The following is a 27,339-nucleotide window of genomic DNA, read 5'->3' as shown; positions in this document are numbered from 1 at the left end:
CTTGACACGAGGACAGAGGACAGTGAATCGCTCGCTTGGGTGCAGCTTTCGAGCATATTCTGGGGTTCAATTAGCACCATTAGGAAACTCTACAGTCTGACGAGTCGCACATACAAGCTCAAAACGACACAGTACAGTAACAATATGGTGGATACTTTGTAATATTATGGTATTGTCATCTTATTTGTACAGTCATCACTAATAATAACAATGGACACGAGTGTGGGACGTACTGCTTTTCATATTAAAAGTATTACAGTGACGGTAGCTACAGTAAGTCTTAAATAACGCGACATTACTGTCATTATACATTGTTATTACCAAGGAAAAAACATTACCATAACATAATATTTTGATTACCATGTTGTTTCTGTACTATCATGGAAGGTTTTATAACAATGAAAAGTTGCCCATGCACAGCAGCATAGTGTAAGCGAGTTGTTCAAAGACATTGAAGAAAGAAGAGAAGACACTGAGCCTTCGCGATGTCACGCCCTAAAGTTGTAAAAAACGATAAGACAAAGAAAGTGTATTTATTGCAAAAGGCTGCTCACAAAAAACATATTTGTTGTTGTTGTTTCTTTTTAAATCCTTAAAGTGTTTGTGTCAGAGAGATTAACAGCAAGCATTAAAAATCACATACAGTCCCCTAAGAGTCATCGATGGCAGCCAGGCAAACAATGGTTGCCTCGACGACAACAACAAAAACGAGCTGCAAGATAAACGCTGAGAATGATGACAACAACAAAAATCGCTTCTTCTTTTTTTTTTGTAATCCAGGCTGACGAGACACAGACGAGCGAAGGTGGGGACTCGGCGTCATGTGACACTTGACCTGAGACACGAGGACGACCAGTTCAGTCAGCGATGAAGTGCACAAACGTCACCGGGAAGGCTCCTCGTCTCACTGGATCGCTTTCGATGTGGCCCAGCTGTGAAGAAAAGGACAGAGGTCATGAGAGGTCAGGCAGCGGCTACAACCCAAAAAAACTGGATTATTAGAGCAAAAAACAAAAACATCTAGAACAAATACACAAATACATTACTAGTATATATAATAACACTGTATAAAACTCTGTATATTATTACATTTAAAATGATTTCCTTCTACATTATATTACCTTAAAAGAAGACGGAAGTTATGTCCATTAAAGTCAATTTAAATATCTTCTATACCTGAAGACAAAAAATGCTAGGACAAAACACTGAATAGTAATCGTGAGAGACTAAAAACAAAACTTGAGTGACATATTTTCCAAAATTAACAACTTCACACAGACTTCACACTCTGTGTTTGTGCAGCCTCATTCCTCCGCTTTTTCCATTTCAGCATACGAGACACAAAAAGGATTGATAAGAGAAGGAAAGAGGGGAAAGTGTGGAGGGGACAGAACGAGACAGAGACATTGACTAAATACGGTCATATCTGTACAAAGCGGCTCCGAGGACAACAAATCGCAGCTGGTCCACGTTCACACAAGGGGCTCCACAGAGGAAGCGACAGCAGGCAGGAAAAAAGGAGCAGGGCCAGGAGGCAGCATGAGGGTCGAGGAGGGGGGAATAACGGTCAGGATGAGATCATGGCTTTTTTTTTTTGTGTTAAGTCACCATGGTTACCGAGCACATCCACTGTGGCTGCTTTGTGATTAAAATCTCAGATCGCACACACGCACGCAAACAATCCCTAGAATGCAAAGCAAAGAGAGAGATACCGACCCACCACTCCTGGTCCTCCTCGCCGTCCACCACGATCACCTCGCCCTCGGAGAAGGTCAGCTCGTCCGGGTTGTCGGCGATGCAGTTGTAGATGGCCTTCACTCGCTTTGGCCGCTGTTTCTGAGAGACGACGCAAAGGCTTTTAGTAACAATCTCTCACCTTTATATATTGTTTTGACTATTAGAAAACCATCATTATGTTTAAACGTACAGTGCAGTATATACAGAAGCTATAAGAAGGTGCAATATAGAGTGTCATATATCCTTTTTTTTAACACACCTGTGCAAAAAGTACTTTTTACCAATACTTAAAATTGGAATGATTTAATGAAATGTCAAAATACATCACACTTCAAAGTTCGCTTGGCTCGTTTTTTTGAACAAAAAGAAAAGAAAAAACGTAATGCACAATTATTGCTACTTTGCAACACATTAAAGCCTGAAGATGTGACCTATATAAACACACACCCCCAGGATGTCCTTATAAGGAGTTATTCCCACGACAATTTACACTCAGGGTTAAGGACAGATTTCACTGAAAGAAGGTGAGCTTGTTCAAGGGCGCCACCACCTGTCCAGATTGTATATAGGTAAATAAAATAACTTCTTGTTGAGTGTCATCATAAGTCAAGAGTCAGAGCTGCAAAGTGAATCCTATTTTTCCTTTTTATTTATTTGTTTATTGTCCTTGCCTGGTGTGATGAAGACTTGTCCACAAATCTAAAAGAGCAATATGTATAATCTAATACTTCTCCAAATAAAATGTTTAATAACAAAAAAGGACATTATTTGTTAATATGTTAATATATTAGATAATAACCTTGAATTATTAAATAATTAATTCTTAAATGTATAATATTTTTCCAAAAGCACTCCCCTGATTTACTTCCTTTCAGGTTGAAATTAAACCTATAAATCAACAGATCTATTGGACCATAAAACCATAAAAAACTTATGCTATATGTGCTGCAACGTGGGATCTACTTTGAGACCTCTGATTCCACTCTCAAACCCCTGTGAGTGCACAGCTCTTTGCACGAGAACAGAGTGAGTGAGAGTAACGGGAAGGAAATTTACTGCCTAAGTCGACCCTGGAAACCCTGAGACAATGGGTCAACACCACACAGGAGGGAACTGCACGCCGACAATAACAGCATGAATCACCAACAACGTTCTTTTTAAAAAGCAGTGGTCAGTGATTCAGTGAAACTCCATGAATGAATAAGCACTTTAGACTCTTCAGTATCTGCGTGATAATGAGAGGAAGCTTGAGGAACTCACTGGATAGGCCTTCCTGGGCATGGGGGCTGGAGGCAGAGAATGACCTATGGAGTTCTGGGGGCCTCCTGGCACTTCCTTAGCTGGAAACAGGAACAGGAAATTACATCACAAACAGCAACAAGTCTTTCCACAGAAGACGCAAGGATTTGAGGGATGGCTCACGCAGATTAGATTACTTGACACGTTTCTCACCTGGTCTTTCGATAGATTGTGTGCGATGCAGCGGCCCTCTGCTGAAACTTTTGTCATTGCTGAAAATAAAAGCAGAAAAAGCCTTTTTTGCAAAAGTAAAGACACACATTTATGCTGCTCTCGTTCACACACAGCATCTAAGAAATGGAAGAAGCCAGAGATTGCACTTGTGGATTTGCACTTATGTCCCATTGGCCATTACTCTGCAACCAAACCCTGGGAGTTACAGAGATGACTGAAGTGGCCAGTGCTTCTCAAACTTTTTTCAATAATGTACCCCTGTGAAATGTTTGTTAAGCCTATTACTTTTGGTTGAGGGGGGGGGGGGAAAAGGCAGAACACAGTGAAGTGCCATCAGTGTCTAATTTAAATGATTAAAAACCGCAAAACACTGCTGTGCCTTTATCTCGCTTGAACAATTTAGAAACAAAAATGTTCACAAAAAAGAAACAATTCACTTAAATATACATAAGGATATGTACATCATGAGTTTAAAGTGCCCTTTTCGGATTCAAATAAAGATTTTGTACAGTATGGGGGGGGGGTTCTGTATTTGTAATGATATTGAATATAATGAATATAACATTTACTTTATGAACTTCCATTTAAATTTTTATAAAATTATTTATTAAATAATTATTTTTAGGGGTTTTGCTTGGATGCTTTATTTATCGCTTCTAACACGTATCCCCAGGGTTACTAGTAGAGCTGCAACTAATGATTATTTTTTGTAATCGTTTGGTCCATAAAATGTCATAAAATGTTTAAAACCGTTGATCAGTGTTTGTCAAACCTGGATGAACGATGTTCTCAAATGTCTCGTTTTTGTCCACAAACCAAAATGATTCAGTTGTAATGATTTATTTGCTATGTGGAGCAAAGAATCAAAGAAATTCACATTTAAGAAGCTTAAACAATCAGAAAGCTTCAAACCGATTCATTGATTATCAAAATAGTTGACTATTAATTTATTTTAAATTTCAAGTTCTAGTTACTAGTACCCCTAAATTGAGATTTAGACCAACTTCTTTGGCCAGAGTATAGCTTGCTGCGTTCCAAATAGATGAGATACTTTTATCTCGGTGGGACGTGGATGTGGCCAGAACAAACAGGAAACAGATATGATCCTGACCACGTTGCTATTACTTGTGCGTGTCTGATATTTTGTCACCATTATGATCATGGAAAATTACATGTGAACAAGCCCCGAGACATCACTGCAGAATAACTGCAGCACGATCAAGCCCTGTGAAAACACAAAAAGGCAACTGTGGAGGAGAGTTACTGCTCGTCTGCCTTAGACACAAAAACTCTGCCTGTGACAGCTGATGAAGTGGCTGAACAGACATGCAGACTCATTCTTCTTTGGGGGGAAACAAACGGTGCATTTCAAAAACAAGCATTCACAACAGCAAGATACACAACCGTGAGAGGAATGCATTATGATCCTGAATGTGTATGAAACTCTGTGAGCTAATGAAGCAGAGGGGAAAAAAACACTTCACTCATTGTGGCGGTGTCTCTTACCCTGCAGGAGATTTGGGTGGTGCTGGTGCTCTGGACCCCACTGATCCCTGGCCTGACTTGGACTGTATGTTCATCGCTTCCATCTTTGCCATCGGAGGACCCAGACCTGGAATCATTGAAACTTCATCACTTTTTTTGGAAGTCATTTAAAGATATTTAAAGGCACTAATTCTTACACGACGAACCTTTACTAAACTGGAACATTTACACACTTGCTTATGGCATTAACAACCTGTTTGCGAGGGAAGAATAACCCCCATACCTCCAGTAGAAGTGAGTCTCAGCGGGGGAACAGGAGGGTGCATGTTGGGGGGATCTGACGACGATCTTTGTCGCCCGACCAGGTCCAAAGAACCAGGCTTCCAGCTGCTGGACATGGAGGACTGACTGATCCCTCCCAGACCAGATAACTGGACTGTGAGTGAGAGAGAGAAACAAGAGAAGGTTATTCAGAGGGACAAGAAAGAGAATGCACTCCACTTTAAAACACCATCTACACTTGAGTGTAATTGAGAGCAACGTTTAACAGGGAGAGGGAATGAGCAGAGTGACGAGGCTGGGTGCTGTGATCCTTTCTTCTCTGTTCTCCTGGCAGCGCTCCAGTCAAACACTAATGTTATTAAAGACGGACGGTGTTGGACTTGCTTGTTGGACTTTATATATTTTAGATGCACATGAACAAGGCTTTATCGGAAAAGTTTTTTTTTTTATTATTATCAAACCTTTTTGAGCATATTGTCTTTTTCAAGTTAAGTTTGGAATCCCAGAATCAGACCTGTGTCACTTCAAGGACACAGCGATAGGACAAGATGGAGGCAGATGATCTCCCTACAGGGAGAAGCTGAAAGAAGATGACGATCTGTATGACTTCAAAGGTCTAAGATAAGACACCTATCTGACATGTGGCCATGGGGCATGAATGAGAACATTCATATCAGTATCCATGTGGCTTTTTGCCTGTATGCATGGATGCGTGGCACAAATTCACTGCGATAGTTTCCTTTTCTGAATCTTACCCATTTACCCATCTACTTCAAATCAACGTGGTTTCACTAAAGATTACATTTTATATTGTTGATGGACGCATGCAAACAAGGTATTTTTGTGCATGTGTGTCAGTTATAAGCTTGGATCTGCCAAATGAAACATACACAAATGCAAAAACAAATCAGATTTGTAGTGGTTAAGAATGTGAAATCTGATGACATTAGCTTCAGGTTCAGCCCTGATATCAATTGTCTGTATGAGACCAACTTTCTCCCTCGTGAGGAATAGGTCAGCAACTTTCTGGGAAAGCAGACCATCCATCTGTCTGCCATGTGACTTTTCTCTGCTTCTCTACCCACAGACATCTGTGGTGTTAACAAAAAAAGAAGAAAGAAAGGTCAAAATGTTCCTCTAAATCGCTGAGTAATTTACATCATGGCCATGGCAACTAGTGGGGGAAAAAAAGTCTTCACCTTCACCTTCACAGACCGACTGTACAGATAAATGAGGTCAAAAGCTACTGTGTGCTAATGTGTCTGACTGTACCCAGGTTTCTCGGGGGCAGCGGTGGAGCAGAGTTGTTGATGGACTGCGGCGGGTTGGCGTTGAGGATTGTGCCGTAGGTCTCATTGTTCACCAGGTTGGGCATGTACGCTCGCTGCTTGTCGCGGACGCTGTGGCCGTGGTTGGAGTTTGTGTTGGGGGTGTAACAGCTGACCGGGCGCTCGTCTCGACGGTGAGGGCTGGGCTGAAAGAATGCGGTTCAGATTTGATGTTTATCATGTCGTTTAATTTATCATTTAAAAGCAGGTTGTTTCTGTTATTATTATTTTTTATCATGGAATCAATGGCAGCTAAATTTGCTTACTAATACTTGCAAAATACCTTTTCATCCAGATCTTCATCACTCTCATCCATGTCCTCGTGCTGCAAACACCACTCGTACTCGACGTGGACATGAGCGTTGAATTTCCCCGACAGCGCTTGGCTCAACTACATTAACAAATCAACAAATACAGATAAATGACACGGGTTACAGGAGTGTACACTGGAAGAAGGAGACTTCTAAACACACAGCAAACTCACCAGCTCCTCACACTGTAGGTGTTTGAGCCGACGAGCGATATCCAGCGGCGTCTCCCCGGCCTCATTAGCTGGATAGCAAAACAGCAGAAACATGTAATCATTGTTGTATCCACATGCTACATTAGCACAAAGACACAGCCCCCATTTTCCTTCCTCCCCTTTCACCGTGACATGAGAAACGTGCAATTACAACGTTTCCCACACGGCACAAATTCTCTGGTTTCTTTCTGTCCTCCTACTCTGTGTATCTATTATCTGGTGGTGTTGTTGGTGTCAGAGCAAAGCAGATAAACTGGTGTTGTGAGGAGAAAAGTTGCCAAGGTCTTTTGGCAACACTCGTACCTCTGGGAAATGCATGTGGAGGATGTGGATGAGGGAATATGAGGAAAAATATTTGTGAGGGAGGGAGGGTGGTGGATGCAGGTGTGTTTCCCTCACCGATCTCGATTGAGGCCTTCCCTCGCAGCAGCAGTTTCAGACACTCGCTGTTGTCGGTCAGACAGCAGTAGTGTAGCGCTGTGCTGCCTTTGGCTGTCTGCTTATCTAAATTCAAGCTGTCAGGGGACACAAACACAGACAGGTGAAGTTTGAATCGTAAAACCTTGAGGCATAAAAGAACCTTAATGATGCACTGATATGTAATATCTACCACAGACTGTGTGGTAAAATGGTTGCAAAAAAGAACTACATTTGGATGGAATTAGAATATGAGCTTCTATACTTCACACTTGACAAAAATTTGGTAAATTCTGATGGTATTTAGAGAAAAACATACAAAAAAACACGGCACATATTTCATTTTGCAACCGTAAGACTTTTCTGTTTGCTACAATGGACAAAAAAACATTAAATAAACTGAAATGTGATGTGTAAAAAGTGAAACATCACGTTTTCCCATAAAGATTTGTAGTTTAAAACAGAGAACTGCAGTTCTAAAGAAATTAAAATAAAATGGTAACACTTTAGATTAGGGAACACTCATTCACCTTTAACTAGGTGCTTACTAACATGCATATAAGTACCATACTTGCCCTTTATTAGTAAATATTGAGCAAGTATTAACACCTTATGTAAGAAAAATCTTAATTCATGTCGTAATAGAGGTAGAATAAGGTGTTAATACGTGCTTAATGATTACTAATAAAGGGCTAGTATGCTACTTATGTGAGTAAGCACCTAGTTAATGGTGAATATGTGTTACCTTATCTAAAGTGTAACCGATAAAAGTATATATAATAATAAATAATGTAAGAAAAAGAAAAATACACTTTTTACACCACACTCTATACCTATTCTGAGTGAGGAAATCTACGATGTGAAGAGACGTTCTATCCACAAGTCTTACTGCAAGGTGCAGGGCTGTCTCCCCATGTTCCTGAAAGAAAGATAAAAATAAGTCCATGGAAGCCTTCAGGGTATGAGACGATCGTTGTTGACAGACATAAAAAAAAAAAACACATGAATGCGGAAAAAATCAATGCCGATGAAGTGTTTTTTTGTGTACTGACGTGTCCGTTGGCCAGAGGTATGGGCTCCATGAGGTCGACGCCCTCTGCGTACATCTGCACCAGGGAGAAAATGTCACGAGCCTTCACCGCGTCGCATAGCGTGTGGAGCCGCGACGCCGCGTCTGGACACTTCTTCCTGGCAAATCGCTTCTCTGTGTATTTGGCTGTGATGAAGTCTTTCCTCACCTGCCTGGTGGACGATATAGAGGACGATTCAGACTGTAACATGTATGTGAGGGGGACTGTGCAATAATGCAAGGAAGGGTCATGATTTCAGAGATAAATTACTATTTTATGACCATAAAGCATGAATTAAATAGCATGTTACATGTGGATATTTTGAAGCAGTAGTTGTAAAATTTTACTATATATAAATACATAAAACAACATGTGCCTAAAGCTTGCGTGATGTGCATGTGATGTCTCGCGTAATTAGGTTAGAGAGGTGGCGCTATTCTCAAAAGGTGCATATTGATTTTATACATGAAAACTCCGAGCGTTTTAGGGCTCCCAGAACACCGTGAAAAATCCTACAAAAGTTGTTCTTATAAATATTCTCCCCATGTCCTACTGTGAGCACCGTGTGTGGGACAACTCTTTGCGATGTGACACTTGGACACGATTTGAACAGCTGTGAATGAAATGTGAATCGTAAAAAAAAAAATCATGTAATCCCTTTCCGCAAACGTAAAACCTAAAATAAGAGTGTACATTATTTCATTTCCATGTAATCATGTAATCATTGTGTTTTGATTCAAGACACATGTCCAGCAGGCTTATCGTGTCATCAGAGATGAGTTAAAGTGTCACCAGTTGTTGACTGGCTGTGGCAGAGTGTAATGTGAGACGGCGAGAAAAGTGGTAGTGGAGGAGTGGAGATGGGGAAAGATGTGGAAGAGTGTGGAAGAGGGAGTTGGTGGGGTGACTTACATGTCACTGGCTGGGTTGGGTTTCACCACATTTTCAGCACTTAAACAAGCCTCCATGATTTCATTAAAGCCAGCGTTCCCCACATTCTTGGCCAGCTGTGGAACACATACAAATACACACACACAAATTAAAAAACCCATTTTCTCACACCACATCTCATTTATAAAAGTCATCCACTTATTGGGACACCTCTGTCACAACTCTGCGCTGTGTATGTGGAGACCTTATACACGATGCACTACACCCATCCGAGTGTGGACAGCATGACTGGCGTCTTAACACCAAGCAATCAAGCCGAGAAGCATTTAATCCTGGCCACCCCACAGACAGTAAATCTCCTCACCAAACGGTGATTAGAAAAGCCAAACAAAATCTCAGCTATTCTGGGCACGGAGACTTCCAGAGGTCTCAGAGAGGGAGAGAATGAGGCCAAAGGGTAATGCGATTCACCTTCTTTCTCCACACACACTACAATTAAATGACTCAAACTGTGAGTGAGGAACTTCAGAGAGAAGACCGATGCCAAAATATGACTTACCAAGAGCTCTGAGGTGCTGAGTACGTCCAGAGTGAGTGACTGAATCCTGGAGTAATGGACACCCAGTTCCCTGTGGATTCCTGAGCATTCAATACAGGTGAGGATGCCCAGGTTGGTTGAGAGCCAAGTTGGGTCTAAGACACAGAGGAGAACAGAAATAGTCAGGAAAAATAAATGAATCAAAATGGACAAAAACAGTGACAGTGACACACTGTCCTAAGCCAAATTTGCTGTGTCCTTGTGGGATGCTGTTGATATCTGATGGTAACTGATATCAGAGGAAAGACGAGTCAAATTCTATGGGAAAATACTGGGAGCTTCATGGATTTGGGAAAAGCAGATTTGAGTTTGTAACAGTTTCCCAAATTAGAGATGATCGGTGCAGCAAGAATTTCTGCAGTAACTTTAGTTTGTGTCTTAAACTGTGGAATTATGCTGCTAAAAACAAAGCAATAGTGATAACGAAGTGGTCGCTTTAGTGATTATACATCTAAAACCAATGTTATGTGTGTGCAATTAGATTTTCAAACCACAGTCTAACTTTTGGTTGCAAGAATCATTTAAAGATCATAAACTTGATGGTTTTTCCCTCATTTCCAGTGTCTTCACTCACTGGGTGCTCCACAGTCACAGCACACGTCGTTCCCCGTCATCCGCTTCACTTCTGCGAGGATCGCCTTGGTCAGCTCCTGCACAATGTTGTTCTCGCCAACGTGCTGGTCTCCTTTAAAGGCCTGATTCAAGGCCTCCTCCTTACTGTTCTGCAGCACTGAGATCCAACTGGAGGAATGCGAGAGAGGAGACAGGATATGTAAGATGAAAATGACCATAATGAAAGAGAAGGAGGAAAAGTAGACAGCGAGGTGGGAGTTGGAAGCAGAAATGATTTGAGATGAGTCGAACTAAAAGGAGAGATAAGTGAGACAGGAGTCAAAGGCAGTTAATGGGCAGGAGGTGCAAGGTAAAGACAAGGCCACACATCTGGCTGGGTGTGAGGTAGGAAGTGTGTGGAAAGTGGTGGTGGAGGTGGTAAACAGGATGCACTTAGGGCACGAGAGCACACAGGCAAAAAAGGAGAAGGAAGGAGAAGGAACGTGTGCTTACATCTGACAGTCCTGGTCGTCTTCGGCCTGAAAGTGATATGTTCTGTCGTCTAAAAACGAGAAGAGAGGAGTGGGAAAGGAGTGAAAGTGTCCTTCTGCCTGAGAGTCAAATGCTCAGCTATTCAAATGTGCTTAAATTTGATTACTGACTAATAACCAGGTAGACAAAGAAGAATTTTTAAACCACTGTACTCAAATTCACAAATCTCTGTCCTTAGGCCCTCAGTTCAGGTAAGAAACTACTCCTAAATGAAAAAAATATGTCTCTAAATATCTCATCTCTCCATCTTAAAAACAAGCTTCCTTAAACTAAAGGTTAACAGTTCAATCTCATAGTCCGACCTGACTTGTACATGTATTTTCTGCTTTCTAAAAACGTTTGAACTCTATCAGGAATTCCTCTTGCCCAGAGGAATGGAGATAATGAGATATATGAACAGTAACTGAATTAGAATGTCAACACTGAATTGTAACAAAAACATCAAAGAAGATAACCAGCAATGAAATGAGGACGAGGATGAACTCACGTGATATGAGGTCAAAGCTCCTCTTCTCATCAGGGTTGTGTTTTACCTGGCAGGTGAGCAGGTTGAGTTTAGCTGGTGGTCTGTTAGCCTGCCAGAGACAAATAGATGACGCACACACACAGAGCAAGAGAGAGGGGGGAAAGGAGTGTGGAGGAAAACAATAACATGAATGAGTGAGAGTGTTGTGTTTAACCGTATCGGACTGATGCCGCAGCCAAATGAAACATTTGATAAGCTGCTCTGTGAGAGATGAGAACTGTGCTGGCAGGAGGAGTTAAATCTTTATATGGGAACAAACAAGAGCTCGGTGAGACTCCGCCGAGGCAGCGACGTGAGAAGAATGTTAACTTGTGAACTCCAGTGATCTCCGCTTGCTTGCTGTTTATCAAGCTTATAATTACCAGCGGGTGCGAGTTGGCCTGTGGCCAGGACACTGGAACTAATGTGGGTAAGGTGGCAAAGAGTGCGCACAAGTTAAATCCGCGAGTTTAACAGTTTAATTGAGCTGTGGGTCTGCATGTTTTGTACCTACTGTACATGTTAATCGTGATACAAATTAGATGGAGCATGGCTCTTGTGGTTGCTGTGTTGTCCAAAGACACCGCCTACATACTTCCAGCAACAGTACTGCAGTTTATACGTCGTCTCCTTCTACTTCCGGGTCAAAGACCGCCATGTCTGACTCCAGCCTGACTTAGCGTGTACATGCAGGAGTAATCGGACTATGAATCACATTATCCATGTATTTTAGTGTGCATTCACACCAGCCCTTCTTAATTGAACCCTAGTTCGCTCGCTTGGAAAATCTGGTTTGTTCGCCTAAAAAGTTGGTCTCTGTTTTAGCTTCAAGCGAACCAAATGGTGGACTACAGCGCAGGGCACTGTGGGTAAACACAATCGAACATACGCACGTGTAGAACGATAGCCGGGAGAAATAGCTGAGCCCATTGTTGCAGCGTGTTTGTGTAGTATGTTAGCAAGACCAGCTACATGTTTTGCAAACCCCAAATTGAGTCTAACCCTAACCCCAGAGTCTGGCGGACTGAGGTGGGAAAACGACCTTAGTCCGACTAAGACTAGCTCTATTTTAACTAACTAACTGACTAACTAATTAACTAACTTATTTACATGACAATTAACAAAACCAAATTATTGCCTTAGTACGTTTTCACAGAGACAAGAGAATCAGAGTTTGTGTTTTTGCGTACTGTGCCGTGTGAGATGGTGAGGTATCCGTTCTTCGCCGTGCACTTTCTCTTCTGCCAAACTTTCCTCAAACTGCAAACACACACAATCCAATGATCAGTCAGTCACATATTAGTACCTTACGTACACAGTGAATTCACAGAACAGACACATTTGATTAAATATTTTAAATGATCGTGCTATGAGTCGTATTAACATGCATTACTTATGATATACAGGCTGGACATGTATTCCATATATAACACAATCCACTGGTTCCACAGTTGAATCAAGAACTTAGTCTTGATGGCCACACAGTTTTGCCATTAATCCAATCACACCCATTCACTCACGCATTCATACGATGCATTCATGTGCAGGACTTCCTCTAACACGCCCATTCATACGCTGTTGACCCAGCCATCAGTAGCAACTGATGTTGATTTTATTATATGTTTGTTGTTATATACAGTGTTTGTAAAAACGAAGTGAATTGAATTCATTATTTTCAGCTCTTTCACTCATTTGTGACATTTATTTACTAATTAGTAATTAAAAGAATCATCAGTGGCTGCCTAATTTGATCAGGACTTCCTAATATGAAAAGTCTTTATCTTAATGCATTCATTACCCATTTAAAAACTGATACGCTGTGATATTTATGTATTTAAAAACCACCCACCCGTCACTTTTCTTGTAGAGGTATCCGCTGCGCTCTGTGCCGTGCTCCTTGTTGCCCTGTGGCTGATGCAGGCTGTAGGTGGTGCTCTGCCGCACCTGTGAATCCTGGGAAAACACACACACATGAATAGAAAACACAAATTAGGGCTGTTACACAAATTAAATAAAGCACTTGGTGTATATAAGATTCATAAATTCACATATGGTAGTCAGTGAAGTGTTTAATGGCTGATTTACGCTCCGCTTCCCCTGCTCCTCTGAGAATTTCAACAATGGGAAAACTGCTGCTGTGAGCCTGAGTGATTTTCTACATGAGGACAAAATAATAATGATTCTGAAATAAGGGTCTGCAAAGCTTAGAAATCACCCTTTCAGAATCTGTAAATAACTCAAAATTTTCCTCAGTAGACTTGTGACCAGTTTTGCCATAGCTGGCCACAATTAGTATCTTAGTCTCATTAGTAATTCTGAAGAGATTAAAAATGAACATTTAAATCAAAAGCCTGAATGCATTTTACCACATTTGACTGCAGTTTATCAAACTACTAAAGGGTCAGGACTATTTTTGTATGAAATATGTCATTTCCTGTTTGGAAACGCTACGGAAAACAGAAAGGATGACTTGTGAAGGTCGGCGTTGACATGGCTTTAATGATTTTACTGGCATGTGCTGTTATCAGCAAACACACACATTGTGGAGGAGCAGGTCTGTTTACTCCAGATCAAGCTTTTCCTTTCTCACTCGAAAAAGTCATTTAAAGTCAGAAAACGGCACAACATAAGCTCACAAAAGAAAAAAACGAAACACAGCACAGTCACAGTATAACAAAAAGCATAATATTCTGCTAGCGTGAAAGCAAACAAAGCGTATATATTTATAAAAAACAACCACAGATATCTACTTACTCTCCTAGACTTGTTTCACAAAAGACAGAGGCAGCAGAGAAGAGAAGGAAAACAATCTTCAGGTAAGACAAGGAGCTGCTACAGCTCATTTAACACAAGTCTGGGCTGAGTTAAAAATATGTTTAAACAGCATAAGCACTCTTGAAGCGAGCAGGAAACACTGAGGAGTTTTTGTCAGTTAAATATCTGCTTCTTGAAATGTCGTGTGTAGAGGTGGTGATGGTTTTTGATGCTTACATTATCCCTGAAATAGTGGGTTGTAAAGGTAACAGGTTGTTGGTATCACATATAATCTAATTTCAGGGCAAATTTACAGGGATTATTTCACATAAATAAGTAAATAGATAACCCTTTGGTGTAATCGTTGACATTGAAAGGTCAAAAAGGACTTTCAAACTCGGCATTTGTGCAACGTTTTTACCTCCTTCTGCTCCACCTGCAGCGCCGACTTGAGGACCTCTCGCAACTGCGTGAGCTGCTTTCTCTCCTCGTCCTGCACCTGTTTTATCTGGTGCGAGGAAAAAAGAAAACCGGGAACAACAGAGCAGAGAAATTAAACATGTAAATTAAAGAGTAATAACATGAGAGTAGGGCTGCTATGATGTTTTCTCACCGTGTGCAGATCTGTGGCCAGTTTCTCAATGGAAGGCTTCAGGTTGTCCACAGCTTTCAGACCATCCTGAAAGAAACTGAACAACAGAGATGACCATGTTTGATTTTCCTGATTTCACTGTTAAGAGCACTAAAATAAAACCACATTTTCTATGTCTCACTTGCACTGTGCGTGGAAGTACTTGATGAGGTTCTGCAGCAGGTCCACCCCCTTCTTGATTTTGATCTCGTTCACTTTGAGGAGATACTGTGAACACATTGAATACAGAAACAGTCAGACATTGTCAGGACGGGTTCACTCATATTTAAACATATACAACTCTTTCATCTCATAGCTTCAACACTTCAAAGTCTTCATCCTTCAAATGAAACTTCATTAAAGTAAAAAAAACAGGAAGACAACATTTTCAAATTCCCATCATTAAGTCTTTTGCAAATCCAGATATTCTAAAATGTTTTTGTTATGCATCAACTGTCACCAACCACCAAATTGTCCATTGACCGTGAAAAACAAACACTCATTATTCAAACTGACCTCACACATCTGCAGCTGGAAGAATCTCCTCTCTTTCTCCATCTCTTCAGCGATTTCGGCCCCACTGATTTCCGACCTGATCATCCCGTGCTGCCTCGCATGCTCCTTCTTCTCCTTCTCTATCTTGGTGCTGCCAGGAAATGACATCACGAGTCAGGGCTCACAGTGCACATGCACGACAGCACCACTTTTGCACAAAAAGTGCAGTTTTTGTGTTAAAATCAGCCCCATTTATTGTCTGGCAATGAATTTTTCATACGTCAAATGTCAGTGTATAATTGTCATCATGATGGTCAAATAAAGAGGTTTTATGGTCTGTTTGTTTTTATTTCTGTTGCAACATAAGGAGTGTCATTTAAGACATGAGTCATTTGTGATGAAAGCAAGAAAAACGGCCGTTAAATCACCTGCACACATCAAAAGCAACTGTGCCCTGAAATAAAATATCAGCTACTGGAGAATAAATAAAGGGATAAACAAGTTAAAAAATTATACATTTGCTCAAGGAAATTCAATGAATACAAATAAGAATTGGAAAAAAACTGTAAATTACACAATTTACACAAACTGTAAATCTGCATCAATTTTAAATGCAAATCCCAGAATGGTAATCTTAAACGAATGTAGGTATAAGGTCATACGTATTATGCAAGATTAAAGGTCAGGTTCAGGTCAGTCGTCAGGGCTGATATTTCACAAAGACTAACTATACATTATCTCCTACGGGCAATCAGGGAAAACAGACCACACAGAGGAGGGGAAGCACCAGTCCATGCAAAAGGGCATTCCTTTTTCATCACCTGCAGAATGAATGCAGCATTCCGTTCTCTCTAGAAAGACGGGAGGAGTGTGTTGGTGCCGATGATGGCTAACTGTTTGAGAGCTCTTCAGCCTGGTTCACATGCATCTAAGACTTTATTCACTGATGTTCAACTGCCCAAAAACCCATTATCCCAATTAAGTGTTAACTGCAAGAGTGTTCTTGGGAGAACTTAGAGGAAGTTCAATAAATAGCTCAGTTGTCAGTTTCTTGCCAGTTGTGTGTCTGGCTTAACCTCAAGGTGACAACAATAAAAGATTCAGAAAGTTAATCCTTCCGGAAATCTCATATTTTACTACATTTGCTGTTATTTCACTCTCTATAGCCGTCAGAGTTTCAAACCTAAACCACCAGTGAGGTGCAGTTTTACTGCTAATGTTCATTATGTACGATCTGCATTTTCTCAAATTTCAAGTTTGGAGCTTTGATTTACAATCAAACAATAGCTTTAACTTACTCTACTGAAAACATGAAAACGTTGTTTTAGGAAAGCCCAAATCTGACAAATGGCAACAATAAATTCCAAACTGTTAGTTTTAGTTTGGCCTCTGTGTATGCGTTAAATTAGATTTTGCTGAGAGGACACTTAGGACCTTTGTCAGCACATGAATCTTCAGCGCTGACAGCATTTATAGCATCATCAGGGCTGCAGCTAATAGAGAGACACATGTTAGCCAGGCTGATCGGCTGCCTGCCAAAGTGACAGAACTGAAGTTTTAGTTTCAGTGCAGTTACTTCAAGGAAGGGATGAAACTTTTCTTGATTTAGACTTAAAAATAAACATTAAGAGACCCCCTCCCTGATTTAACAGCGTTCAACGTGAGATGATCTCCAATTTGGATGTTCAAATCAGACTTGAATATCGGATGCAAATAGCTCACAAACCAAAACAGGGCAATGAGAAATCGATGCTGCATCAAAACTTCATTTCAATTTCATCTCTCTGTGTCTGTGATGTAAAAAGAGACTGCTGTTGTGACCGTGGACAGCAGAGAGATCAGAGACAAACCAGAGGATCAATGACAAAGTAGAGAAGCGAGGAAGGTTTGAATGGTTTCCCCCCTCAATCAGGCAGACAACTAGACTCTATTGATGGTCTTCAGTTTGGCATCAATAGAGTCAAAACATAAGAAAAAATTCAGGGCAGAGAGGAGCAGTCACGGCTGGATTTGTGATGTCAGTAAAGTCTGCAGTGTCTGATCAAAACAGTCTGGAGGGAAGAAGCATTACCCTTTTAGTAAAGAATGTCCTTTGCAGCTTGTAAAAATATATGAAAGTGCTATAAAAAAGTCATGTGTTCGTTCCATGCACAATCAACTATGGTGAGTCAGGGTGGAGATGGAGAGGTGACAGTGAGGGCTGGTTATTCACATTATCAGGGAGGTGTTGACAGATTATCACAGGTGGAGGAGGTTAGAGAGGGAGAGTTAGTCGAGACAAGCAAGACAGAGACATAACACACATTTATATTTAACACATAAAAGGCTAGCTTTAAAAACTAAGTAGAATTAAAAAGTAAAACACAATCTGGTCAGACAAAACAAATGTCAAAAGTTGTCTACGTGAAAGAGCCGCTGATTAGACACAGTATAGTTTCTTACACTTTTGTTTCGTAGTCCTTCCAGGCTTTGTCAAAGGGCTTTTTAAGATCCTGCAGGGGAAAAAAAACACAAAAAACATTTTTGAGTTGTACAAAGAAGAGCAGCTTTTGTAGAAGAACATATGATACGATCACAAACTCCAGAGAGGCGTGTTAGCACAGCAGACAATCACAAAGACGTCGCTACTTTAATTTCTCCTTCACGAGTGAACAAATGTACCATCTGTGTGTGTTTGCAGGTGTGTGTTTCACCACAGTATGAATCATTAAGCTGAATCACCCTCAGCCGTCTCAGCTGAGACCTGGGCGAGGTAAATTGGTGGGGGGTGGTTTCTGAGAACGCAGGAGCATGTTGTGATCGTTTTTTGGGCATTTTTTTTTTACACACAAATTCCTCTCGTCACAGTCGACGGGCAAAGCCAATTCCACAGCATCGCGGGTCGCTTTAAACAGCTGCTGGAGTGAAACGCTTGATTAAACAACATCCCTGCTTCTACAGTGTTGATTAAACCGTGATTAGGACAAACAAAGCAGACGTTACTGCATCAATCCATAAGGACTTGATTCAGTGAAAATAAATGTTGCCTACTACTAACAGAGCAAAGAAGCTGGGGAAATGGCTTGCAACTTAAACTTAAGAATCAAGAAAATGATGTTGGATTATGTGCCACTGCTCCACATTGTTATTAAATCCCATAAACTACAAGTGAGACGATTAAGTTTTAACACTAAAGGGAGAGCCAGCAATCCTGTCTGATAACTGTGAAAGCATATTATACATATTTTGTTCTTGGAGCTGCAGAGGACTGTGATCCTATTGTTGACCTCCACTTCAAGAGCAGACGAGTGGCAAGCTCAGCCTGTCAGCCCTCAGGATTACTGCTTCATTAGGCCCGAGTCAAGGAGCTCTCAGCCGTTCACTCAGCCAGCTCAAGGACAAAAACACGTCAGAGGAAAAGTCAAGACCACAAAAAACTGAAAAATTAAGTTAAAAATATATATATAGTCTGTGAAGGAGAAAAAAATGGAAGAAACAGTTTAAAAAGGGAGCTGCAGGTCAACAGAGGGCCAGAAAGAAAAGAGTCAGGGAGCGGAAGGAAATAAAGCCAGAGAAAGAAAGCGAAAAATGGCAACAATGGCTAAAAATACCTGACACAGGCATCGCTGGGCAGGGAAGTGCAGAGCAGAATGAGCCAAAGCACAGGGCAAAACACTCCAGTGTCCTGTCTGGACAAAGTCTAAAAGGACGAAGGAGGAGGAATGTCATGCCCTTGACGTCATCAACAGCCTCCATTCGCAAACTTATCACTTCTTACTACCAACAACTACCACACATGTCCAGGAAAAGCAGTTTCCCGTTACAAATTCTTCACACCTTCTCCCACTCTACTTCAGTTTGGACCATAAGTCCTCGTTTTTTTAATAGCAGGAAGACGACCACTTCACCCGACTCATTCTGTGCACAATGGATGCATTGAATGCTCAATAAAAATGAAAAGACACTGCATAGATCTAAGTGTATGTGATTTAACACAATGACTAAAGTGCATCTGTATTGATAAAACCAGACGTACTGTATGTAAAAAAAATGGACGAACCAAGCCTTTAAACGATAACTCCTGCTGTTTTTGAAGTCTTGGTTCAACAAGCACAGATGCTACAGATGTTTCAGCTGGTTGTATTGAACCACATGATGAAAAACCTCTGCGATCCATCCTCTTATCTAAAATGTCAAATGGAGAAAACGCATAGGGTAGGTTTGAATGTTCACAACCCCCTGAACCACGAACACAGGCGAGACACAGCTGGCCTCACGCATCCTCACGTCCACAGTGTTCCCCCTTCCTCACAATGACTTGTTTCCACAAACACAAAAAGTACATTCTACAACAGCTACATATCCACACACTGTGACTGAACAGTGATAAGCTGTGATGACTCATGGCGGGTTAGACACACAAACTGGTCAATAAGCAGCAGGCATGACATCATGCCGGGGGTCCGCTATGAAAATCCACTGTTAGCACAACTTCTCGTGGACTCAGCGCTTTCCATTTTCCGCTGAAAGCTAAATGTTTATCTTCAACAATAATAACTCCTGTGTCTTCAATGAACCCGTACACCAGCTCCCAGAGGAGTGAGCGAGCTGTATCCTGAACAAGGGCACAAGTATTTCTCTCTCTCTCCAAAAAAAGCAGTTTTATAGGGATTTACTTTACCTTTACCTACTATTATGTGTCCCTCACTGCATCAACACCGTTCTAAGTATGGGAATTAAAAAGCAAAGAGGGATGGCGACTTAAAAATGACACAGCCGCTTTCTGTCCGCACATGAATACCCAGTCAGGCTCTGCAGTGAAATGGAGGGAGATGAGGTGGAAAATTGTGCTATTAAAAGCAGTGACAGGTTGCTTGGTAGTAGCACTCTAACCACCCTCTAAATCTGTCAAATTTAGATGTGTGTCTCTTAAGCACATTCATGTGGAATCTTTACAAAATGTACAATTCATTTTCCTTTGATCAGACTATAATTGAATCAAATATTATGCCTGAAATGTTGTCAGGGCACGTGGCTTTTCTTTATGGCATTATGGCCGTGAATTTAAATTAGAATACTGACATTGATTCAAGGTGAACAGTATTCCTTTGATTAAACAATTTTACACTTGTTAAACTTAGGTGGTGTTATTGAAAATATATTAACCATAAATTACATAATTTATCATCATACACATTTGTGTGACCTATTTATATTTTGTGGATCGCGTGCATTCAACACCACCAGTCATTTTTCTTTTTTTCTCTCTCAAGTCGTTGATGTTCATATTTCAAATTATAACTTCACCCTCGTCTCCTTCCTCCTCTTCTTGCAGTCTAAACAGTGCAGTTGTGAAGGTCTGGACTTCTTCCTGCTTTCCCTCCCTCTTTAACAGGTACTTCCCTGAGAGACGGAGTAGGATAATAATAGAGGAGGAGGAAAATGATCAAGGGCAAGGCAGGGACGAGGGAAACGCCTTTGGGCAGCGGAGATGAGCAACAAGTTGGGCAGCTGCTACATTAGATGAACAATAATCAATCACTTAATTTCATCTGTCCTAATTTGACTCACTATTCCTGATGCTGAGAGTCTAAGGTTTATGGAGAGTATAATGGGGTGACATTTATGAGAGACCTGAGGTACAAAATACCAAACAGCTCATTAGACCCGTGTCAATGGGGTAATGAGAATCATCCAAGGGGTAATGAGCGATGAGTGGGAAAGTATTATAGATGGGACGGGGCTGCAGAGAGAGAGTATAGACGGAAATATGCATGGGAAAGTGGAAAACAGATAGTCATGGCGTGAAGAAGACAAAGACAGGAAATCGTGGAAGAGAAAAAAACAACAAAAGGCTAAAAAGAAAAACACTGCACTTGAGCGATTAACAAAAGAGCAACAGAGGAGGCGGGAAAGGACAAAAGGAGGATCAGAGGTCGAGACGCAGCCAAGTGTCCAAAGGTCATTGGGACAACTCGCCTTTTCTATGGCATCCAGCCTCATTAGACGGCTAACTTAATCGCATCATAGCCTGAGCCTGGAGAGCGAGAGGTCACAGACTGTAATGAGTACTGATTATATTGCACACTGGCACAGACTGTTGATTAGCATCTGTCTGGGTTTAGTCCGGTCGGTCAATACATATGATCACTTGGCTGACCATGGAATGTGTTGCATTAGCGTATTGTGGTCATGGTTTGAATTCTGGAGGACACAAGCTCCACTGAAAGCCAACTTTGAGCCATTGAGGGGGACCCCTGTCTGAAACATCATCCTTTTTTGTGTCACAGGTTACAGGTAATTGAAATAAGTAACCTAATAATAGTCAAATATATAAATATGTGCTTATCCACTCATTCCATACCAATTTCCCAACATTTGTCATCGTCTCCACCAACAAACCTTGAAAATGTTATTCCTGCTGTTCCTGCTATTCCAGCCACTCGTGCATTGTGGCGCTGCACTCAAATCACCTACATTTGACACGGAGCGCATTGAAGACGACACGTTTGCGTGAGTGCACTTTGCATTACCGTAATTACGTGACAGTTTGTGCTATCGGAAAAATTCTAAAAGTTTCTGAAGGCTGAGAAGTTGCAAGTCAAATGGTCTTTGTCACCAGAGAGAAGAGAGTTGGAAAAAACGCCTGAACATAGTTTCCATTTTGGCTTTTGGTTTATTCACAATGAAAAAAATATTCTAAAAGGTTAAACATTACCACATAAACACCATAAAAATGTGACCTCCTCAATAGTCCAGTGCAAATTTGAGAACCTCAAGGTATCCTTTCCACAATGTCCTGTGTGCAATCAATGCATTATATCTGCATAGAAAACAGAGCAATCGATGATGAACCAGTAAGTTTAAAACAGGCCCCATGTCTACAGTGCTTGCACCAACTGAATTAACATACAGTCCTCTGACTGTGTAGTCGGTATTTCTTTTAAGTCACTGATGATTCAGCACAAGAATCCATAAAACATGTCTTTTTTTCTTACCCCCTTGACTCCCTTCAGATCTCCTTTCAGCAGACTGTCCAGAGGGAAGGTGATGATGTTGTTCATGTTCTGGAACTAGAGGAGAGTGAGGAGATATAAAAAAAACATTTTATTAGTTCTCAAAAATTCTGCACATTCTCCACAGTAACCCTAGCGTTTTAGTCTGACGGCTAAAAACAGAAACAACGACAATGATGTAATCACATACATTTACTTCCTCATTGGTTGTTTTCTGCAACAAGTTGACAATCAGAGAAAGAACAGCTCTGTTAACACCTACTTTCAATTTAAGTCTTATTACACAAATCCCTGTTCTTTCTTTTCACAATTATCGTTAATTGTCACAGTAACATTTTCTGAAACTAAGCAAAGAGAACAGAATCCACCTCCTACACCAAATACGAGTCCACATACAGGGAATTTGACTCTGTTTTTGTTCACTCACTGTGTAATTAAACTTAAAACAGAAAAAGGAGACACGACAAGGATAATAAATGGACAATCATTTAAAAGCTTGGTCTGTCCTGGACAGCAGTACATACCCAGCTTACTTGAATGGTCACATGATATAGATTATTAAGAGTGTTAATATGGATGCAGATTACTTCTGGTACAGAGCCGAAATGCTAATCTGGATGCCTTTTAAATGAAAACCTTTTACACCGATGTAGCATCAGTATGAATGAAATGAGGCACTGACAATGAAACAATGTCTGGAGAAACTACACTAATAAAACAATGTTTATTACACTCATATAATATAAGCCGTCAGCAACCATCTGCATCTTTTTAAACACAGGAAAATTTACTTCACATCAATAAGCACAAATTTAACAGAAGATCTATTATGAGACTTACACAGGTCCCCAGTGTCAGTTTCTGTTGAGCCATCGCCTCTGTGAGTAAAGCTGCCGTTATTAAAGCCTTGCTAATGCTTTTAGAGATTAAATCCAGAGGTCCATTGCTGTTCGATTAAGTACCAGAGTGCACCTGTGGCGCATGTGTGTTGTGGCTTATTGTGTAACCATTGTTAGAGTTCCATCATGCTGAGAATAGTGTAGCTCATAGTACTGACAATGCCACATAAGTAGTGGGTTGTAATTATTGTGGCATAAGTAGTTTTTCTTTAATGAAATGACAGCCATTGTGGTGAAAAGTTGCAGTGGCCACAGAGGTTTGATTTATCTAATAAAGTCTGTGTAATTAGATTGGGCATTGCATACTCTAATAGCATCATTGAAAATAAAGAAAGGGTAAATAATGAATGAAATGAGTTTTCTTGCCTTGTATATTTTTAACCCAAACAGTAAATATTTTCTATCTCCGAACAAGTAGTGGACCTTCATTCCAGCTCACTCCAAGAGAAATACAGCGATGATTATATCTTCACATCCAGGTCAGGCTGCTCATATTTCTTTAATCTTTAGGTGTTGAGATAACACTAATACGAAGCTCCTGGTCTGAAAGTGAAAAGCATCCACTTGGAATGATGGACCTCACACGATGGTGTCAAATTCTTCTAATAATGCTTTGGCTGGATCTTATTTGATGTTTGAGAGGGTCTGAGTGACTACTTCTATGGAAACCTGGAGCTTCCTCCTGAGGTCTGAGCTCAGTATGTGTTTGTGAGAGAACACAAACAGTGACCCAAGAGGACTGAGGCAATTACAGACAGGATGGAACAGGATGTCCCCCTGGATTTTATACCTCCCGCTTTCCATCGACTGCAATGACCCATATAATGTGCAAACATAAAAATACAGTGCACTCACCAGGTTTTTAAAAAGTGCAGTGAGTTCCTTGGTAAACACAGAAAACTTGAGGAAGGCTGAGCCGAGATCAGGGTCATCTCTGTACACACAGTTTTCTCCGAACTTCTCCAGGGACTGAGTGTACTGCTCCTCATTCTCCACATGAGCTGGAAAACACACAGACACGCACAGGTCAGCACTGACAGGAAGCTAATATGAATCAAACCAAGGTCTCTCACTCTCTGATCATTATAGGTCAAAAATCAATCGCTGTAAATGAATAATAAATGGAAGCCTTTGACATGAACAAAGATCCGCCTTTTAGTCTGATCAATCCTCCTTTGATCGATCCTAATGCGATGTGCTTTGCAGAAGCAGAAAATTAATAAACAAAAAAATTATAGAAATTGCTGCTGGCATAATAACAAGGCACAATAACCTCTCTTTCCTTCATATTTACATTTAAATTAACGGTAACAATTTAGATAAGGGAACACATATTCACCATTATCTAGGTGCTTACTAACATATATAAGTAGTATACTAGCCCTTTATTAGTAATCATTAAGCACGTATTAACACCTTATTCTACATAACCTTATTCTACCTCTATTACGTCATGAATTAAGACGTTTCCAACATAAGGTGTTAATACGTGCTTAATATTTACTAATAAAGGGCTAGTATGCTACTTGTATGCATGTTAGGAAGCACCTAGTTAATGGTGAATATGTGTTCCCTAATCTAAAGTGTTACCAAATTAAGATTGTGAACATACTGACTTAGATTAGATGCATAATGAACCTTATCTTCATTGTATTTCTAATTTTGCATTTCCTACACAGCAACAACAAAAAGTCGGTTAAAAATGGAGTATTGATTGACCCTTGTTTTTACAACTGTGCTGTTTGAAAAAGATCATATCAACACACCCGGAGACAAAAGAAAACCGAGGGACACCAAAGGAAGCGTTCCATCAAATATGAACAGGAAGTTAAAAAAAAAACACACTGATTTGACCCCAAAACTAAATACCGTGCAAGTCTAGAACACCACATGGGGAGACACCCATAAATGAACCATGACTGAAGTCTCACAGCGTGTCTAAAGGCTTCGACCGAGATGATTCCACTTAATACACTTCACGTCAGACTAGGCAGCTGATAACAGCTAATGCCACTGGGGCAGTCGTGGAGCGAGGGACTGTTGCTATAACAACACTGACGATTGTGACCGAGGATGGGAGGGAGGGGGGGCATAAGGGAAGAAAAGGAAAAAGAGAGAGATGTGTCAGCTCTTTTTCTGCCACACACACACACATGAATGCATTCAGGTGCAGACGCTGCCAGACACCGGTTCACAGATGTGGCAGGTTTACAAAGCTGGATAAGCTTGCGTCTCAGCAGCAGAGATATCCATCTTGTTATTAAAAAATGGAAAGCCGAGGGCCTGAGTCAGTACCTGTGTGGACCTACTCGCATCAGACAAATCTAATTTAAAGCCCCTGAAATATGAACTGATGCGATTGCGGGAGCCGAACGATAAGGCTCCTATGAAACGGCCTGAGCACAGCGGGCAGAGTGAGATGGTTGGACTTTTATTTTCTCACCACCAAGGAGACAAATAACTTTTAAAACCAAGTCATTTTTCAGTTCAGTAATAGTACATTTAGCTTTTAAATATAAACCGTATAAACTGTCAAATTAGTTCATACAATGCTAATTAAGTCTCTCTCTGCATTTCTCAGCATGGCTGTGTTGAATGGCAACAGCAACCTTGTGCTAGTAAAGTGAGACAGCCTCAAAGAGGTTGCAGTATGACTGAACACAAGGAAGCAGCCCCTTCCAGAGGGGAATTCTGCTCCTGAAAATCTGGGTCATTCAGCAGTTTGACTGGAAAAAGGCTTCCTGCTTTTCTTCTTGCTGAGTGTTTGTGGGTACACACGGCCAGCATAGGGGCAGTACTGCCCGTGTGTACCCACAAACACTATCAGTTGTGATAGTATTGCTTGACAGAGCCTGTGGTTGGTGAATAAATCTGTCAACAATTGAAGTAACCATCAGTCCCTTGAACAACACAAACACAGAAAACATATTATATTAAACATCAAAGAATAGAGTTGACTCTCCTTGTCTCATTCTTCTCAATTTTGACTAAAATGACTTTTGCTGACCTTAATATTTCATATAATACTCAGCAACAGCTCTGTCCAACCTGTTTCTGGCTCAAAGCAGTGCGATATAAGAGATATAATAAGCCTGAATCACTTTCAAGTGTCAGTCACTGACCCTCACCACACATAATACACCCACAGTCAACTGTTTACACATCAGCGCCGGCTGCTTGGTTGTGGCTGTGCCCGGCTCCGAGGCAACAGGGCGGGAACACTGCTGTTGTTTTTGAAGTGGCACATGATGAGAATCTCCGCTTTTCGGGACTTTCAAACAGTACAAACCCCCCTCAGGGCTGCTGAGTGACTACATGTGTATTTGTTGTAACATGACTGAAACGCATTGTCATGTGCAGTCTACAGTAAAGAGCAGCTTTGAACCTCAAAGGGCTGCATGGCACAGGTCTGTCCTATATCACATGTTGTCTAAATATTTACAATATATTAAGCTGCCATTCATGGACTTTGTTAGAGCAGCACAGGCATTACATTGTTCAAACATGTTGTTTATTAGCACACAACATTGTCTGTTATAATTCTAATGACCTTGAAGCAAACCCATGACCACAGATAACAGATTTTCATTGTTTCCTCCCAGTTAATGATCTTGTGACCCCTGTATATAGGCGTCTATAAATGTCAGCCCTTAACTCCTCAGTTTGCTATGCCTTTCAAGTGAACTGGCGCTTAAATTAAAGAAATAGATACACCAACAATCAGCCAACAGCCAACAACAGAGACAAGTCAAGCTACTAAAACACTGAGATATCAATGACCATATGATTGACTGAAAATATCAGGAAAGCCACATTATAACTATGCGTATTCAAAAGAAACCAAGGTGACTGAAGGATGGTCAGACCTACAGGCTATGGGTTAGCGACTACAAATTAGAGTGATTGTATTTAGGTCATTTTTTTGTATTTAGAGCATGGCCAATTTGTCAAAATAAAAGCCTCTGACACTTAAACAGGCTTTACTGTATATACAGTACATACTTTTATTTTTTGAACCTGCAGCATTTTCAGAGCCTTTGAACCAAGTCATTCAGAAAATGCACAATGGCCGGCATTTTAAATCTCAGTTCGTGTTGTGACAAAGAAAAAGGATTCCATGATACTATTAAAAACTTAACAACCAACACAAAT

The 27,339-nt window shown here is 40.8% G+C and overlaps 1 protein-coding gene across 1 annotated transcript in view; it reads right to left on the bottom strand.

Annotated features, from left to right (window-relative positions):
* Positions 1-857: 857 nt before the first annotated feature.
* The window catches only part of asap2a (ArfGAP with SH3 domain, ankyrin repeat and PH domain 2a), a gene marked incomplete at both ends in the record, with an annotated part of 44,488 nt that continues 18,006 nt past the window's right edge, over positions 858-27,339 (bottom strand). The window contains 27 exons of the mRNA XM_083885945.1: positions 858-932; positions 1,717-1,836; positions 2,998-3,077; positions 3,190-3,248; positions 4,717-4,822; positions 4,979-5,131; positions 6,250-6,451; positions 6,589-6,696; positions 6,790-6,857; positions 7,228-7,343; positions 8,079-8,164; positions 8,298-8,487; positions 9,228-9,322; positions 9,766-9,899; positions 10,379-10,545; positions 10,870-10,918; positions 11,396-11,483; positions 12,604-12,673; positions 13,263-13,366; positions 14,589-14,675; positions 14,781-14,856; positions 14,941-15,026; positions 15,315-15,444; positions 17,365-17,391; positions 17,736-17,785; positions 22,271-22,345; positions 24,043-24,188. Of these exons, the coding sequence (XP_083742071.1) occupies positions 858-932; positions 1,717-1,836; positions 2,998-3,077; positions 3,190-3,248; positions 4,717-4,822; positions 4,979-5,131; positions 6,250-6,451; positions 6,589-6,696; positions 6,790-6,857; positions 7,228-7,343; positions 8,079-8,164; positions 8,298-8,487; positions 9,228-9,322; positions 9,766-9,899; positions 10,379-10,545; positions 10,870-10,918; positions 11,396-11,483; positions 12,604-12,673; positions 13,263-13,366; positions 14,589-14,675; positions 14,781-14,856; positions 14,941-15,026; positions 15,315-15,444; positions 17,365-17,391; positions 17,736-17,785; positions 22,271-22,345; positions 24,043-24,188 (2,747 nt within the window). The remainder of the gene's footprint in view (positions 933-1,716; positions 1,837-2,997; positions 3,078-3,189; positions 3,249-4,716; positions 4,823-4,978; positions 5,132-6,249; positions 6,452-6,588; positions 6,697-6,789; positions 6,858-7,227; positions 7,344-8,078; positions 8,165-8,297; positions 8,488-9,227; positions 9,323-9,765; positions 9,900-10,378; positions 10,546-10,869; positions 10,919-11,395; positions 11,484-12,603; positions 12,674-13,262; positions 13,367-14,588; positions 14,676-14,780; positions 14,857-14,940; positions 15,027-15,314; positions 15,445-17,364; positions 17,392-17,735; positions 17,786-22,270; positions 22,346-24,042; positions 24,189-27,339) is intronic.

This window comes from Microchirus variegatus, assembly GCF_963457635.1.
Source record: "Microchirus variegatus genome assembly, chromosome: 2".
Classification (NCBI taxonomy): Eukaryota; Metazoa; Chordata; class Actinopteri; order Pleuronectiformes; family Soleidae; genus Microchirus; species Microchirus variegatus.
This window is presented reverse-complemented; position numbering and strand designations above follow the sequence as displayed.